The sequence below is a fragment of the Triturus cristatus genome, chromosome 9 (genome assembly GCF_964204655.1).
Source record: "Triturus cristatus chromosome 9, aTriCri1.1, whole genome shotgun sequence".
Lineage (NCBI taxonomy): Eukaryota > Metazoa > Chordata > Amphibia > Caudata > Salamandridae > Triturus > Triturus cristatus.
In genome coordinates, this window is record NC_140592.1 from 938,537,143 (window position 1) to 938,552,929 (window position 15,787).

At 46.1% G+C, this 15,787-nt stretch overlaps 1 protein-coding gene across 1 annotated transcript in view; it reads left to right on the top strand.

Moving 5' to 3' along the window:
* Nucleotides 1–15,787, top strand: part of TC2N (tandem C2 domains, nuclear) — a 243,432-nt gene that overhangs the window by 193,966 nt on the left and 33,679 nt on the right. The window contains exons 8-9 of the mRNA XM_085626516.1: nucleotides 4,711–4,827; nucleotides 10,155–10,346. Coding sequence (XP_085482642.1) covers nucleotides 4,711–4,827; nucleotides 10,155–10,346 — 309 coding nt within the window. The remainder of the gene's footprint in view (nucleotides 1–4,710; nucleotides 4,828–10,154; nucleotides 10,347–15,787) is intronic.

The window sequence follows — 15,787 nt, forward strand, 5'->3', positions numbered from 1 at the left end:
ATTCCTAGGTCTTGGGCGTTTCCACTGATATTTCAGTTGGAGTCCTCGCCTTCCATATGCCGTCAACCACAACGATCACTGCTTTGTTTATTCCCACAAGGTGGCAGATTTAATGTCAATACCCTGTTCCCACAAGTCAAAAAAACTAAAGGCTATTGTAGTTCGGAACCAGGAATCCTTTTTTGTGTTATATTGAAGCGAAGCTATTTCTGGGCTCCTTGTGTACCGCCCCCCTGGGGCAGTGGCCAGTTTCATTGATTCACTAATGGAATCCGTCACCGGTCTTGCCTCCTTAACTACGAATTTTATCGTGCTAGGAGACTTGAACCTTCATTTTGAAGACGCAACGGACCTGTCGGCTAGTGACCTGCAGTCTGACATGAGTGCTATGCAGATGAAAAGAATCAATTCAGGTGCGACCCATGGAAAGGGTCACCTGCTTGATCCTATTTTTTCTAATGTGGAGCAACTAACCGCCCTCCCTCCCCTTGCTCTACCATGGTCGGACCATTGTCTAGTTCTAGCTAGCTGGTCTCCTGTGGGCTGGGATGCTCCCACACCTAGGACATTCAGGATAGATAGAGCTTTGTCGAGGCTCCCCATGGATAAATGGACTGCCCATTTGGAGTCAACTTGCCCCCAAGGGGGGTCTGACCCGGAGGAGGCGGACGCCAGCTTGGAGAATTGGTTGAGCAGTTCCTTAGACGCCATTCTTCCAAAGAAAAAGATGCTCATCAGGGAGAAGAGAGCGGGCTCGGCCCCTTGGTACTCTCCTGAGTTAAGGGCATTGAGAAAGAGCTGCAAAAGGTCAGAACGGGCGTGGAGGAAGGACTGGGGGATAACAAGTAGGAACAAGTATCGCCTAGCCATGAGACTGTATAAGAACGCGATAAGGGAGGCTAAGATCAAGTACTTTGACAAAAGAATTTGTAAAGCCACCTGTTCCTCGAGAGAGTCCTTCAAAGTAATGAAAGAGTTGCTCAAAACCCCCGACCCACCGGTTATTTACGATAATGCCCAAGGGAAATGTCTGGAGCTGGCTACTTACTTCAGTTCCAAAATTGAGACCATCCTACGTTCACTCCCCCAGCTAACCGCAGTGGCAGTGCCAACTGCTCAGCATAGGGCAGGTACACCGGAGTTGGATCTGTTTGGCCCTGTGACGGCAGAAGAAGTACTTAGTGTGCTTGGGAAATTAAAGAGTGGCTCCCCTAAAGACCCTGTCCCGATGCGATTTTTAAAACAGGCTGCGCCGACCATTGTGGCCCCAGTGACCGAGCTGATTAATCTATCTCTGTCACAGGGAGTGGTGCCACCGGGATGGAAAGGAGCGGTCGTCAAGGCCCTCCTGAAGAAGCCGAGCCTTGACCCTACTGATCTGGCTAATTTTAGGCCGATTTCCCTGCTCCCGGGTGTAAGCAAGATTGCGGAAAGATTGGTTAACCACCAACTATCTAATTTCTTGGAGACCAATGGCCGGCTACGGGATTCCCAGACGGGATTCCGCCCTGGACAGGGTACCGACACTGCCCTTCTGGCCGTGGTGGAAGAAGCCAGGTGCATTCTGGATTCAGGAGGGTCAGTGGCAGTGATCCTCCTGGACCTGAGTGCGGCTTTTGATACCGTAAACCACCAGGTATTACTCCAACGGTTGGAAGGGCTGGGTGTCACAGGGTTGGCTCTGAGATGGCTTGCCTCCTTCTTAGGAGGACGGTCATTTGAAGTGTGGGAAGGAAATGTGAAGTCGCCCTCCTTTGCTCTCCAGTGTGGGGTCCCTCAGGGCTCGTCGCTGAGCCCTACCTTATTTAATGTATATATGGCCCCCCTGGAGGATGTGGTGTCTCCGTTCGGCTTTAACATCATTAGCTACGCGGATGACACGCAGTTGGTTGTTGGGCTCTCCCAATTAGAGAAGCAACCTGCGGTACTTCATTCCTGTTTGGAGGAAGTGTTTAGGTGGATGTCGACTTCATCCCTTAAACTGAATGGCTCAAAGACGGAGTTCATGATCTTAGGCCAAACGTCTTTTGCTCTGTCTCCCAGTAGTTGGCCTGACTGCATGGGGGTTCCTCCCAGCCCGAAGAAGGAGATCAAGAGCCTGGGGGTGTGGCTGGAGCAGGATCTGACATTTAGAACACACGCCAAAAAGACCGCTGGTGTATGTTTTGGTATGCTCCGGTCAGCCCGCAAGATTCTGTCACTCCTCCCTGACACCTCCCATAAATTGCTTATACAGGGGCTCATCATCTCAAGGCTGGATTACAGCAATGCACTCTTTTTGGGCGCGCCGGAATCTACGTTTAAGAAGTTGCAGCAGGTGCAAAATGCTGCGGCCAGACTGCTGACAAACGTTCCCAGAAGGCAGTCCGCCAAACCGGCACTAAAGGCGCTTCACTGGCTTCCGGTGCGTGAAAGAGTAACCTTCAAAGCACTCTGCATGGCACAGAAGAGTCTGCAGGGGAAGGGTCCTGCAATCTTGAGGAACATGATCCAACCCTATAAAGCAGCAAGGGCCCTCCGTTCGGATCATAAATTCCTCCTCCAGTCTCCTAGAGTAAGACGAGCCCGTACTGGAGGGAGAAGGTTCTCAGTGAACACGGCCTCCGCGTGGAACGCGCTTCCACTTGTTTTGCGGGCTGAGATTAGTACTCGGCGTTTCCGCAAACTATTAAAAACTCATCTTTTCCCAGACTAGTGTGTCACGTGTTAGCTTCGGTTGGTCTTTGAATAGCGCTGGGATGCTCAAGGGTAACCGTGCGCGATATAAAACTCCAAATAATAATAATAATAATAATAATAAGCAGTGTATGGTATGCATTAGAATCCAAGGTGTGTCCATGGTGTTTTGTGAGCAGATGAAGCCAACCTTGACGCTGAAGGGAGTTAAGATCAGGATATTCCTCATGCTGAAGTAGGTGATGTTTGAAGGGTTCCTTGACGGTGCTCGGGAAGGTGTCATATCCTGCATCTGATTTGGGGGCAGCTCAGTAAGATGATGTCATTCCAGTGGATATTTGATTAGAGGGCGTAAACTTGAATCTTGAATCAGTGCAGGAGCTTTTAGGGTAGGTGAGATGATGCCGAGCTTGTGGGTTAAGCGGAGAGCCAGGGGCACAGAGGGAGATGGTTTTAACAACGTAAAAGAAGTGCACAGATACGTTTGAATACTAGACTAGGAGATTGTATAGGGTCTTGCGGTACACTGTGAGCCAGCCTGCCTAATTTTGGTATGGGTAGTGTTGGCAGAATGGGAATTGCTGCTCATGCTGCAGGTGGTGAAGGGTAGGGCTTTTACAGTGCTTTAGAAGGAGTATAGAGGACTTTGTGCATTAGTGCAGCATCTTGGAATGAACCGCGTCCTGTTGTCTGAATCCATCTTTTCTGTTTTAGGAACGATTGGCTAGCTTAATTTTTAAACCCACCTGCTTGGCTGTAGAGATCGGAGTTAGGTGGTAATTGTTACGAACCATAATTGCGTGCCACCTGAATAAGTGCTGTATCACACGCTTCAATCACCATTTGCTGTCTCATAGAACAATAAAAACGTAGAGTTGGAAGTGCCAGCATGCCAAGCCTGCTCATGTTGTATACGTAAACTCATACTATCATGATTATGTCTGTGAAACCATGTGCAATGAATACTGAACCACCTCACTGGAAGGCTACACTAGAAGGTACTGTTCTGATGGTTGGAAAGGGTTTTCTTGTATCTAAACAGGTTTCCTGTTTTCGTCGGTATAAGGAATCACTTTTTGTTTCATTGTTTCTATCCCCAATAAGTAATTGCCTTCTTGTTGTTGACTACCTCTTAACCAACATGGAATGTATCCAGCTCCCTGCTTGCTTTCATTTTGAAACACTAAAATGTTAGGATCTTTCAACATTTCTTTATAAGTCAAAACGTCTATCTTTTTTATTTACTTGTTTTTCAGCTTGCTCTGAGTTGCCACTCACTATTTTTTTGTTATTAAACTACAGTTTGTGTAACGAGTGCCATACACACCCGCATACTATAGGAAGACTCTTGCAATGTCTGTTTAGAGAAAATGCTGCCTGACCAAGAAAGAACAAAATAGTGCATGTGGCGCCTTTTGTCTGTTGTAAAAGATTCTGGTAAACTTAGCAGACATTACGTCAGAAAAACTGATAATGCCTGAAAAAGCATGGTCTAAGTATAGTCTACCAAAACACAGTGAAAAATATGGTAAAATATTCTTCCTTTAAATTAGGAGACAACCCATTCTCTTAATCTGAGATGGTAGGAGCTTGATGTATGGTCTGAGGTGCTTCATCTGGGATATTTTGTTTGATCTTATATAATATGTTTTCATATTGCTATTATCTAGCCTTCAATAAAGGAGCAGAAAGGCCTTCTATTACTATTGTATTGCCTCATTCACATCTAAATCAGACTGAGGTTGTCTGTGTTGATGCCTTTAATCTTTCACTAGACTTTCCTGTATTGTTTGCTGACACCATTTCCTTCACCTGGAACTTTTACAGCATCTGTACATATGTGCATTACCGTATTATGGTTGTACTGTGCTCAAATCAAATTTGTCTAGCTCGCACTGTCTCTATTTTCGATGTTTTGTTTATACTGTGTTGAAATTAATGTCACTGTTCACCTATGAATCTAGGAAACATGCTCTACTACCTGCTGTAGGTGTACTATGTGTTTTATAAAGTCTCCCATAAACCTCATTTCAGATTAAGGATCTGTCCTGGCCTGCAAGCTGTGGCGAAAGCCCCTGCATTTCAATCAAGGGGACCATAACCTTACCGAAGCCCGTGCATTTCAAGACTTCACTTAGAGAAGGGAGCAGTGTAAGTGCAAAGAGTATCAATACACCGGTGAATGTGCTTTAGTCCTGCTATTGGTAAAATAGAATCTGTACTCGTTGGAGTAATATGATGTCTCCCACTGTGCCCAATTGTTATTTATGAATATGAAGCATTTGTATTGTATTGTGTTGTATCCATGATCATCAAACTAACAGTTTCAAAACTGGGTACTGATAACAGAGTGCCTCCATTTTTGCTCTTTCACATTGCTGGTTTGCTAATTCCCATAATTTCATTGAGCCACCATTTTATTTCTAGATGTCTTTTATCTGGTAGGTCATGGTTGCTCACACAAGAGCATTTGACCCCCTGGAGGTATTTAAAGTTGTTGGACCTATATCCGGAACAGAGAACACACCCGTTGCCGTGGAAGACCTGAGTGCACTTGCTTCAGATCTTGGGACCAATGTAGCGGTACATAGCACGTCTCTCTGTTACCATGGCACGGTCCTAGTTGGATCAGAATACAAACCTGCTGCCGTAGAAGACCTCCGCGTACTCGCTACAGATCTTGCGACTGATTAGAGCGTTTCACTTCACGCTTCCCTTTCATCACGGCACGGTCCGTTTTGGGTCACCTTTACCAAGGTGCTTCATCCTTGAAACATATCATACCATTTTGCGCCCAATCTCACTAAAGACTGTTATATTTGACCAGCCATGTCGGAAGTATAACCGGCGGAGTGATCTATTAGGAACCACACATATGAAGTACAGCCCTGAAGAAGTCGCGGGTTAATTCCCTTTGTGACAAAACAGGTGTTGGCTGGTTGCTCTTGGTGTCTTATGGAATAAAAGACACGAAACTGAAATATTTGAACATTATTGACTCTTGCGCTCCATTTACATGATGAACTCTCATTAAGACAATTTCACGTGTGCACAGGTCTTTGTTACTTCTTCCAATGCCCCTTTCATTGTCTGTGTTGGAAAATGGCCCTCTCTGAAGGATCACCCCTAACGTTTTGCCTGCCTCCTTCTCTTTTTCTGACCTTCTTTTTGTTGGCTTAAGATCTTTGGGGACTTTACCACTGCTAACTGGTGCTAAAGTGCTTGTGCTTCTCTCCTAAACATGATGACATTGGTGGATACCTGATTGGTATATTTGATGTACTGATAAGTCCCTTGTAAAGTGGTATACCACATACCCAGGGCCTGTACTTCAAATGCTCTAGTGGGTCTGCAGCACTGATTGTGCCACCCACATAAATAGCCTTTCAAACCTGTCTCAGGCCTACCACGGCAGTACCTGTGTGTGCAATTTACTGCAAAACTTTAAACTCCTCCTTTATTACACATATGTCACCCCTAAGGTAGGCCCTAAGTTACCCTAAGAGCAGGGTGCCATGTAAATGAAAGGTAGGACATATGTATTTAATCTTTACATGTCCTAGTAGTGAAAAACACCCAAATTCGTTTTTCAGTACTGTGAGGCCTAATCCCGTCATAGGATAACATTGGGGATTCCGGTATAAACTTTTTAGTGGTAATTTCTGATCAGAAGGGAGTAGCTTTTTCATGTTTCATATCTTTGGAATGAAAATGATAAATCATCCTTACTGGTGAAGTTGAATTTAACATTACTGTTCTAGAAATGCCACTTCTAGCAAGTGTGAAACGAAAACAGCCAAATGCACTCGTGTATATAGTCAAAGTCAAAGATACTTGTTAAGTGCACAAATCACCTTGAGGTCTCATGGCGCTTGCGGGACTCCAGTGTATCACAGGTTATACTAAGTAAACAGTGTAAACAACAGTAACATAATGCTGTGTGCAACCTCAGAGGAGGGTCCGCCCAATCCTCCTGATTCAAATGAGAAAAAAGAAACCTAGGACCAAGTCCTGGCCTTCGTGTGCACTACAAAAAATCACTCAAAGAGTGTAAACACAGTGTAATCATCGCTTAGAACAGCAATAAATGAAATAAACTGTATTTGACGTTGTGTTAAATGTCCATATTCACATTAATCCATTCTTCAAGAGGAATAAACCAAACTCCGCCTGTAGCTCGTCAAGTGTATTTATTAAATAAACAAGGCAATCAACTTTCTTGCATAGATACATGTTCATCCCAATGCATTTCTGGCTTAAAACAATAGCCCTTCTTCAGGGTGATCTGTAAGCAATGAAATATGTATCTCAATACATGCAACGTAATGCATTTTTACATAAATACCAACAGACATGTAAAAAACTGAAGCTGAAAGAACCAAAAGTGCATGCTAATATCAGCAGTAACTGTGAAAATAGCCAAAGTGTACAAGACTCCATAGGTAGAAATGAGATCTAATAGAGATAATGCTATGAGCCCATTAACCAAAAATCAAACACACAACACAGATTCACGCTTGAATCAATGGAAGCTGAATCAGAAACCAAGATAAAGAATAATATAAATATCCAACTTAATCAGTGAAATCAACGTAAACCAAAAAGAACCCAAGGTAATAAGTCGGAAATGCGTCCTGATTAATCAAAATGAACAGTGTAGCATGCTAAACGTGCATACTCAGAGTGAATAGCTCCAAGGCTATTGAGGTGAAAGAAACGCATACCTTCCAGCAAGAAACTGTTCAGTTTAAACATAAAGCTGGAGCGGATGATCGCAGGGACTCCGTTCTATGTGTAAAGAAGCCATAAGTGAGTAAAACCACTAAAATGGAGCAAGAGAGGAAAAACGAAGGCTAGCCATAGCCGTGACTTACCCGCTCAAAACGAAGAGCAGCGGACCGTTCAGGAAAGATTCCAGTAACCCACAAGCATCCTATCGGTACCAATGGTGAAATCAAGGGAACATTTCTCTGCATGAATTGTTCTGTGTGCCTGACAGCCTGTCTCCAATACACGTCTGGGGTAGGTGACAGCTACAATTTGTGCATTCCCTCTAGACAGCCACAACACAGGAAGGATAGGTGTGTCTGAGTACCCATCTGCATTTTGATGGCTTTGCCTGGTCAGGTTGGAAGGGAGGGGCAAGCACTTAGGTTGAAGCCTTGAGTCACTCGAGCCTAGCACAGCGCGCATGTGCTGCTCTATGGGAGGCTTCTTGTGAGCGCTCAAATTTTCTCCATGTGGGTCTGACTCCTCCCACACATTGGTTGGCCATTGCGTGTGTCTTTCAATAATGAAACAACGCAAATGGCCAAAGGCGGGTGCATTTCCCACCTCTTCTTCAAACATTCACTCCCACAGCATTTTGCTCTCGGGAGCGAGCAGTGGCGCGCAGGGTGCAGCTGCATTCCCTGTCGCGTCCTGGATCAGGTTACAAATTAAACACAGCACCGTCGCTTTCACTTTATCGGCCGCACTTGTTGTTTTGTGTGGGCTTGTTTCCTAACCATGACTTTTGAACTCTGACATTATTGGCATGTTTGCTCAAGAGGATGGCATTATTTCGTTGCCAGTGCTTTTTTCGCATAGCTTAAGTGAATTAGGAGTGATTTCCTGAGGTGACATGCTTACTTGTACTTGGAACAACATGTCCATTTAGACCTGCTGTGTGATATTGCTAGATACTTATGCAAGAACACTATGTTACTTATGGTGAAAATACGTGTTGACACCATTGGGTGTACACGGTATCTTAATTGATGGAATTATGGGCTAAATTTCTTTGGGCTGAAGGTGCTGTTTACTATAGATGGCTTAGTCCCTTAAATTGGTTCATGTTTATATGGAACGCGGCGATTTTTTGTCTTCATCACTAATGGAATTTCGGGCTAAATAACTTTGGGCTGCAGTTGCTGCATTACTCACAAACGATTTAGTCATTGAGATCGGCGTATGCTTAAATTGCGGATCACCTTATGTAAGGGTTTATAACTCGTGGTCTAGATGTCGATTTTATTGAATGTGACTATTTTCGGTTACGGAGCTTCTTGCAAACGGAAGTGAGTCAGGAGCATGCTCACTTCTGTTATATGATTGCGGTCTAGCTGTTGTAGTGGCGGAATGCGGCTCTTTGAATTACAATTCTTTTCGTAAACAGAAGTGAGTCAGGAGCATGCACACTTCTGTTATATGATTGCGGTCTAGCTGTTGTAGTGGCGGAATGCGGCTCTTTGAATTACAATACTTTTTTTAAACGGAAGTGAGTCAGGAGCATGCTCACTTCCGTTTTACATGGTTAGCTTGCCAGTGTTTGCACACATTTTGCTGTGCGTGCTTCAAGTTGGCGTCCGTATTTAAATAGCCGAACCCCTTGAACGGTGTAGGAGACCCTTTCCGAACACGGTTTGGCTATTGGACACATGAGTATTGCGAGCTTTGTCTGTGAATATGGACAGTTCTCTTGTACTTTTAGTACTATTGATATACTTGCTATGCATATACTTGTAGGTTGATCTGTGTGTTTTTTTTTTTTAAACCTTAGGGTCCTGGTGTTTGATTATATAGGTGCGCTGACTATCTGATTAGTGACTTCAATCCTAAATTGGGTGCATATACTTGGTTAGATCATACGCCTTGAAAACATGTGCCGATTCCATGCCTTTGAAAACACTTTGTTCTGCTCTTACTCGGTTTTTTGGAGTCAATGTATAGTTAATTGCATTTTGTGATGCCGCAATGCTTGAGTAGCTTTTCTATTGCACATCAAATAGATGGGTGCTGAGCATTTAGTTAATGTTGAATATGCTCCGGTCTCAGTGTCACTCCTTCTCTCTCTCGCTTCCTCTATCTCTCGCTCAAGCACACACACACAATTTCTTTCCAAATATCTCTGGTTAAACACTTATAAGGTCCCAAAGGCGAGACCTATTGGCTATAATAGAACAATCTAAACCTGTGTGGAGTCTTCTTGTGGTGTATTCATTGTGTTACTGTGTGAGTGTGTTGCCCAAATACTTTACACATTGCCTCTTTAGATAAGCCTGACTGCTCTGTGCCAAGGTAGCGGAGAATGAGCATGGGTTATCTTTTAATGTGTACTTAGCTTACCCTGACTAGAGTGGTGGTTCCTGCCTGGCCTGGGTGTATACCTCATCCACCCAGAAATCCCATTTCTAACAGTGTGCTGTGTTTCTTAAACATGAAGAGATGACCAACTGAATGGATGATATAAAGAGTCTAGGAAAGCATTTGGTTGACCAATATTCTCAACTAGAGCCTACTTGTCACTTTATGGCTTGGATCATTAAAGAGTCAGTGTCCCGGACAAGTTGGCAAGTCATAAACAGAGAGGCATTAGACAATATTAACTTTAGGTACAAAGTATAGTCTTCAGTGATGGTTGTTCAGGGTTGCATATTGAGGAGTGACAGTGTTTGAATTATTTTGCCCTGTTGACATGGACCTATTTCCCCTTTCAGGACATTGAGGTCATGGAAACCTTTGTGTTTGCCATCAAGCTGCAAAGTCTGAAAACTGTGAGGCTTGTGTTTAAGATTCAGAGCCAGACTCCCAGGAAGAGGACCATTGGACACTGCTCACTTTCCCTCCGAGAGCTTGAATCGGTTGAGTCAGACCACTGGCTGGATGTGACCCCTTCCTCAAAAATCCCAGTAAGTATCCTCTGTTGGGCAATTGCCTATATTTTTCAGCTCTTCTATAGGTAAGGGTGGAGTCTTTTCCATTGTAGCTTTCATTGATCTTGCTGAATAATCAGACCGCAATTATTAACTCATTGAGTGCTCCCATTAAATTAGGAATTTTTATCCATCAGACGTTAATTTGTGTGCATATTTATGGACACCATCAGAACCAACTTAGCCTTTCATCTTCTAGTCAATAAAACAAACACTATTGACTTGGGATCTTCTGTTATTGGCAACCGGAGCATCCAGGTTGTAGTAAATTCTTTGCAAATTGACAATATTAATAATTGATGTGCCCAAGAAAAACATTTTTTATGTTCAACTGGTCAAGATTCTCATTTTACTTTCACATCCACCATCTCACCCAGAAAAAAGCAAGGCTTAGAATATTCAACAAATTGTAAAAGGAAAAAGGATGTTGGTGTCACATTGGGTGGCAATATTTTGTGATGGAGTTGCCAATCACTTTGATGAACTGTTGCCTTCCTCAGCCCCACTCTGCTCCTTGGTGATCAAGGCTGGATCATGAGCAGGGTGACCAGACAACATAAAAGGGGTGCAGTTTGAGTTTCCTTGCCCTTATTCATTAATATAACAGTGGTCTTGCATAAGGTCACAAGTTTTATTAACATGTATTGCTTGATAGCTGTCCTCTTTGCTCAATTCTGTGCCTCTTCTTATGGCTCTGATTCCCTGGATAGTTCATGCAGTCTCCAGCGTCGTAGGTCCATCTCCAACCACTGATTAAAGGTACAAGATTTCCATATTAGTTTCTTGACATTCATCTAAAGATCATGACCTTAGTCTACTGGAAAGGTCCTGTGGTGCCAGACGTTTTCCATGGAGCAGGATCCTTGCTGCCTGCACTGCTGCCGAGTGGCTTCCTTCCCCTGTAAGCAACTTTGCTAGGCTCCAACTTGCTAATTTTCCAGGAGTGTACTGAATGCATCTTCTCATTGCTTGTTAACTCTTCCCAGTCAAGTTATTCCTATTATCTGTCTTGCAATGATGACTGTTCTAAGTCTTTGCAAGGATGTCATTAGCCACACCAGACTGATTGTTTATTTACCTATATTAGTTGCAAATAAAGTCATTCTTCCACATTCATGCCTTTCTGTGTCAAGGCTGGCATCTTGAGAGTGTCTAGGTTTCATCAGTTATTTGTTGAGATGTGCTGGGCACCCCTGCCAACCAAAAATGATTTCGCCTGAGGTGCATGCTTTGCTCTAAAAACCTCTTCCATTTGTGTTGGTGTAATATCTTTACCATAATATTACCTACAACATTTTTTGGCCCATTGCTTTCGTGAGACTTACTTTATTATTGGTTCAGTGTATTATTTATAAACTGCAGTGACCCCAATTGTGATCAACTTCAATGTGTACATTCAAATAACAATACAATACAAAACTAATAGAAATATAATTTAGATTTGTTCTAAGTATATTGACCATACATGAATATTCTTAAAGTATCAAAGATCAAAGAGTTCTTGTAAAGCACGACTTTGCACTTCAGGGGGGTCTCCAAGCACTAGTTCCTAACGTCCTTGGTCAAAGAGCCATGTCTTGACCTTCTTCCTGAATTCTTCAAGTGAAGCACAGGTGCGTAGATGAAGGGGGAGGTCGTTCCATGACTTGGTGGCGAGGTAGGAGAAGGAACGACCTCTGTAGCTGTTCCGGCGGATGTGGGCCAGGGCGAGGGAGGTGGAGCTAAGTTCTCGGGTAGATCAATGGAAAGTCAGGCAGTGGTTGATGTAAGAGGGCCTGGAGTTGTGGAGAACCTTGTAGGCGTGAGTCAGGAGCTTGAAGAGGCATCTTTTCTGTATGGGGAGCCAGTGGAGGGCTCTGATGTGGGTGGTGGTGCTGGTTCTCCTGGGTAGGTTGAGGATGAGTCTTGTTGCGGTGTTTTGGATGGTCTGGAGGCGGTTGAGTAGTTGTTTGGTGGTTCTGGCATAGAGAGCATTGCCGTAATGGAGGTGGCTGGAGAGGATGGTTTCAGTGACTGTTCTCCTGGTGGAGATGGGGATCTAGAGGAAATCTTGCAGAGCATGCAGAGGATGTGGAAGCAGGAGACGGCGTCAAATCGGTTCTACATGGGTAATTGGCAGTCAAGGATGATTCCGAGGGTGCTTGCGCGACTGGAGGGAGCAGGAGTGGGGCTGAGTGTGATGGGCCACCAGGAGTCATCCCAAGGGGAGGGGTTGTTTCCGAAGATGAGTACCTCTGTTTTCTCCGAGTTGAGCTTCAGGCAGTTGGCCTTCAGCCGGTTGGCGCCGTCGGACAAGGTGTTCTGGAAGTTGACTCTGGTGGTGTAGGTGTCTTCTGTGAGGGAAAGGATGAGCTGCATGTCATTGGCTTATGAGATGATGTTGAGTAGTGCAGACGATGTCCGTTAGCAGTGTCATGTAGGTGTTGAAGCGGGTGGGGATGAGTGAGGAGCCCTGGGGGATGCAACAGATGATATTCTTGGGTTTGGAGGAAAATAGTGGTAGGTGGATCCGCTGTGTACGGCCTGAGAGAAAGGAGGCTATCCAGTTGAGAGCGGTGCCTTGGATGCCCAGTTGGTGGAGTCTGGTGATGAGGGTGTGATGGCAGACGGTGTCGAATGCCACCAAGAGGTCGAGGAGGATGAGAGCTGCTGTTTCCCCTTGACCCTCGTGGCATCTGATGTCGTCCATAGCTGCGATCAGGGAGGTCTCTGTGCTGTGGTTGGCCCGAGGGCCTGATTGGAAGGCTTCAAGAAGGTTGTTCTCTTCAAGGTACTCTGTGAGCTGGTGGTTGATGGCTTTCTCTACGATTTTGGCTGGGAAGTAGCGACATGGGTCGATAATTCTTGAGTACGCTGGGGTCGGCGGGTTTTTTTTCAGGTGAGGCTTGACCTTCGCGTGCTTCCATGTGGCGGGGATGGTGGCTGTTGTGATGGACGTGTTGAGGATCTCTGAGGTGGTTGCTGATTTCTTCTCTCCCTAGGTTGTAGACGTGGTGTGGGCAGGGGTCCGTGGGTGCACTGGAGTGAATTTAGTTCATGATGATGGTGGTGTCTTCGGTTTAGAGCTGCTTCCAATCGGGTAATCGGTGGGTGTCGGTGGTATCGGTGAGAGTGCGGAGGTGTCTGAACTCGGTGGGTTAGGGGTCGAAGTTGCTGTAGATGTCTGTGATTTTCTGGTGGAAGTAGTCCACTAGGGTGTCGCAGAGGGTTTGGGATGGGTGAATCAAGTTTTCGGTGGCAGCTGGGCAAGGGAACTCTCTGACAATGGTGAAGAGCTCTTTGGCGTGGTTGCGCTAGCCTTGATGTGGTTGGTGAGGGCATTCTTCTTGGTCTCCCTGAGGTGGTGGTGGTAATTGACGACGGCGGATCTGAATGAGCTGAGCCCTGGAGCTTAGATAGGAGGGGTTCTTGCTAGAGCACCAACATCTCCCTACTTTCTTGCAGTCACGTTTAAGAACCTGTAGCTTGGAGGTGAACCAGCTGGCGTGCTTAGCAGGTCTGTTGCAGGGTTGTCTTTCATGTGGGTGATGGTGTCTGCGGCTGCGGAGATCCAATTTGAGAAATTCTATTGAGTTTGAGGTTGTCGGAAGGGTCAAGCCTGGTTGTTTTGAGGGTGGAGGTTCAAAGGGGTTCTGTGACTTTGTTCCACTTTCAGCGGAGTCGGTGGGTGATCTGGTTAGAGGTTCTGGGGAGCCAGCAGGGGCGTAACACAGGTCCCCGCAGCCCTTGTGGTGCGGGGGGCCCCCGAGCTGCAGGGGGGCCACCGAGCTGCAGGGGACCCCCTCAGCCCAGTACTCGGGCCTGAGAACTCCAGATTGAATCCGGAGGGGGGACCCTCCGTGTCCCTTGCAGGGGAGCCCTCTGAACTTTCGTTACGCCACTGGGAGCCAGTGAGGGTAAAGTGGACGATGCTGTGATCTGTCTAGGTCAGTTTGGTTGTGTGGGAGAACTTGATTCTGTCACTGGAGGAGAATATAGGGTCTAGAGTGCGCCCTGCGATGTGCATGGGGGTGGAGACCAGCCGTGAGAGGCCAGTGTTGCTCATGTTCTCCAGGAGGGTGGCAGAGTTGATGTCTTTGGGGTCTTGAAGGTGGAAGTTCAGGTCTCCTAGGAAGATGTAGTGATTGAAGTTGAATGCCAGGTGGCGCTGAAGTCGGTGATGGTGTTGCATAAACTAGCACAGGGGTCCATCGGTCTGGATACGAGGGTTCCTCTGATGGTGGTTTATGCGTTGAGTTTGATCTGAAAGTTGAGGTGTTCCATGATTGGCATGCCGTCGTCGTCCAGGGCAGTGCACTGGAGGGTGTCTTTGTGCACAAATGGTGATGCCTCCGCCGTGTCTGCCAGCACGGTTGTGGTGAAGCAGCTTGTAGCCAGGGGGCGTCGCAGAGTTGATGTCATGCACCGATGAGGGGGTGAGCCAAGTTTCTGTGATGAATATCATGTCGGAGGTGAGGGTGAGTATGGTGTCCCAGACTTCAGTGGCATGCTTGCAGAGGGATCGGATGTTGAGTAGCGTGCAGTGGAGCCTTGGGTCCGGCTGGTTTGGAGTCATTGGGGGGCTTAACGTTGCAGGTGAAGCAAGAGTTCTGGCAGGTGAAGGGGCCTTCTATGGTTCCAGGTGAGGTGATGCAGCAGTTGGTGTCTCTTCTGGGTTTGAGGGGCTGTAGCTCATTGGAGGTGTACCGGTGGTGAGAGGGAGGCCAGGGGCCCTGGTGCTGGGCACAGTCCAGGTGCGGATGGGCGAAGACGTGCTTGCCTTTGGTGCACCTTCAGAGCGCCGGCGGCGTTACCATGCTGCGGCCTCCATTAAGTAGGTCCTGGGGTGGGAGGGGAGCTGGGAGGCGGGCGTGGGTGAAGGTAGGTAAAAACGACGGGAAATGGGGGTACGAGGAGCCTCACTAATACAAAACAGAAAGGCTGACCAGTAGGGGGGCACAACTAAACTATACAAAAATGATAATCGCGTAGTAGAGGGAGGATGGACACAAGGAAAGCAAACAGAAGCAGGCAGCAAAGCAAGGGCTGCACAACGTTGTCAGGGGGAGCAGGCACAGGACCTGCTCCGAGCATGGTTCTGGCCTCCTGAAGCTACGTTGGACACCCCAGAAGTAAAGGATGCACATACCATCAGTGTCATTCTTGGTGGCGGCAGAAGGAGGGGGTTGCCGGTTTGCAACAGACTGTGATCTGACCTCCTGGGTTACTTTGCATGCAAGAGATCCCTGACGTTTGATCACACTGTTTCCCTGGAGCCTTCTATTACAGGCCCTAGCTGGACCACTGTAAAGTGTTTCCTTAATCCCTAGTAAAATAAAGGATGAGAACTGTTTTTTCTTAATCTGGTCTAACTACAGCATGAAATTAAGCATTAAGCATTATGCGTCACGCGCAGAGTTTTCACAAAGCAAAGAAGA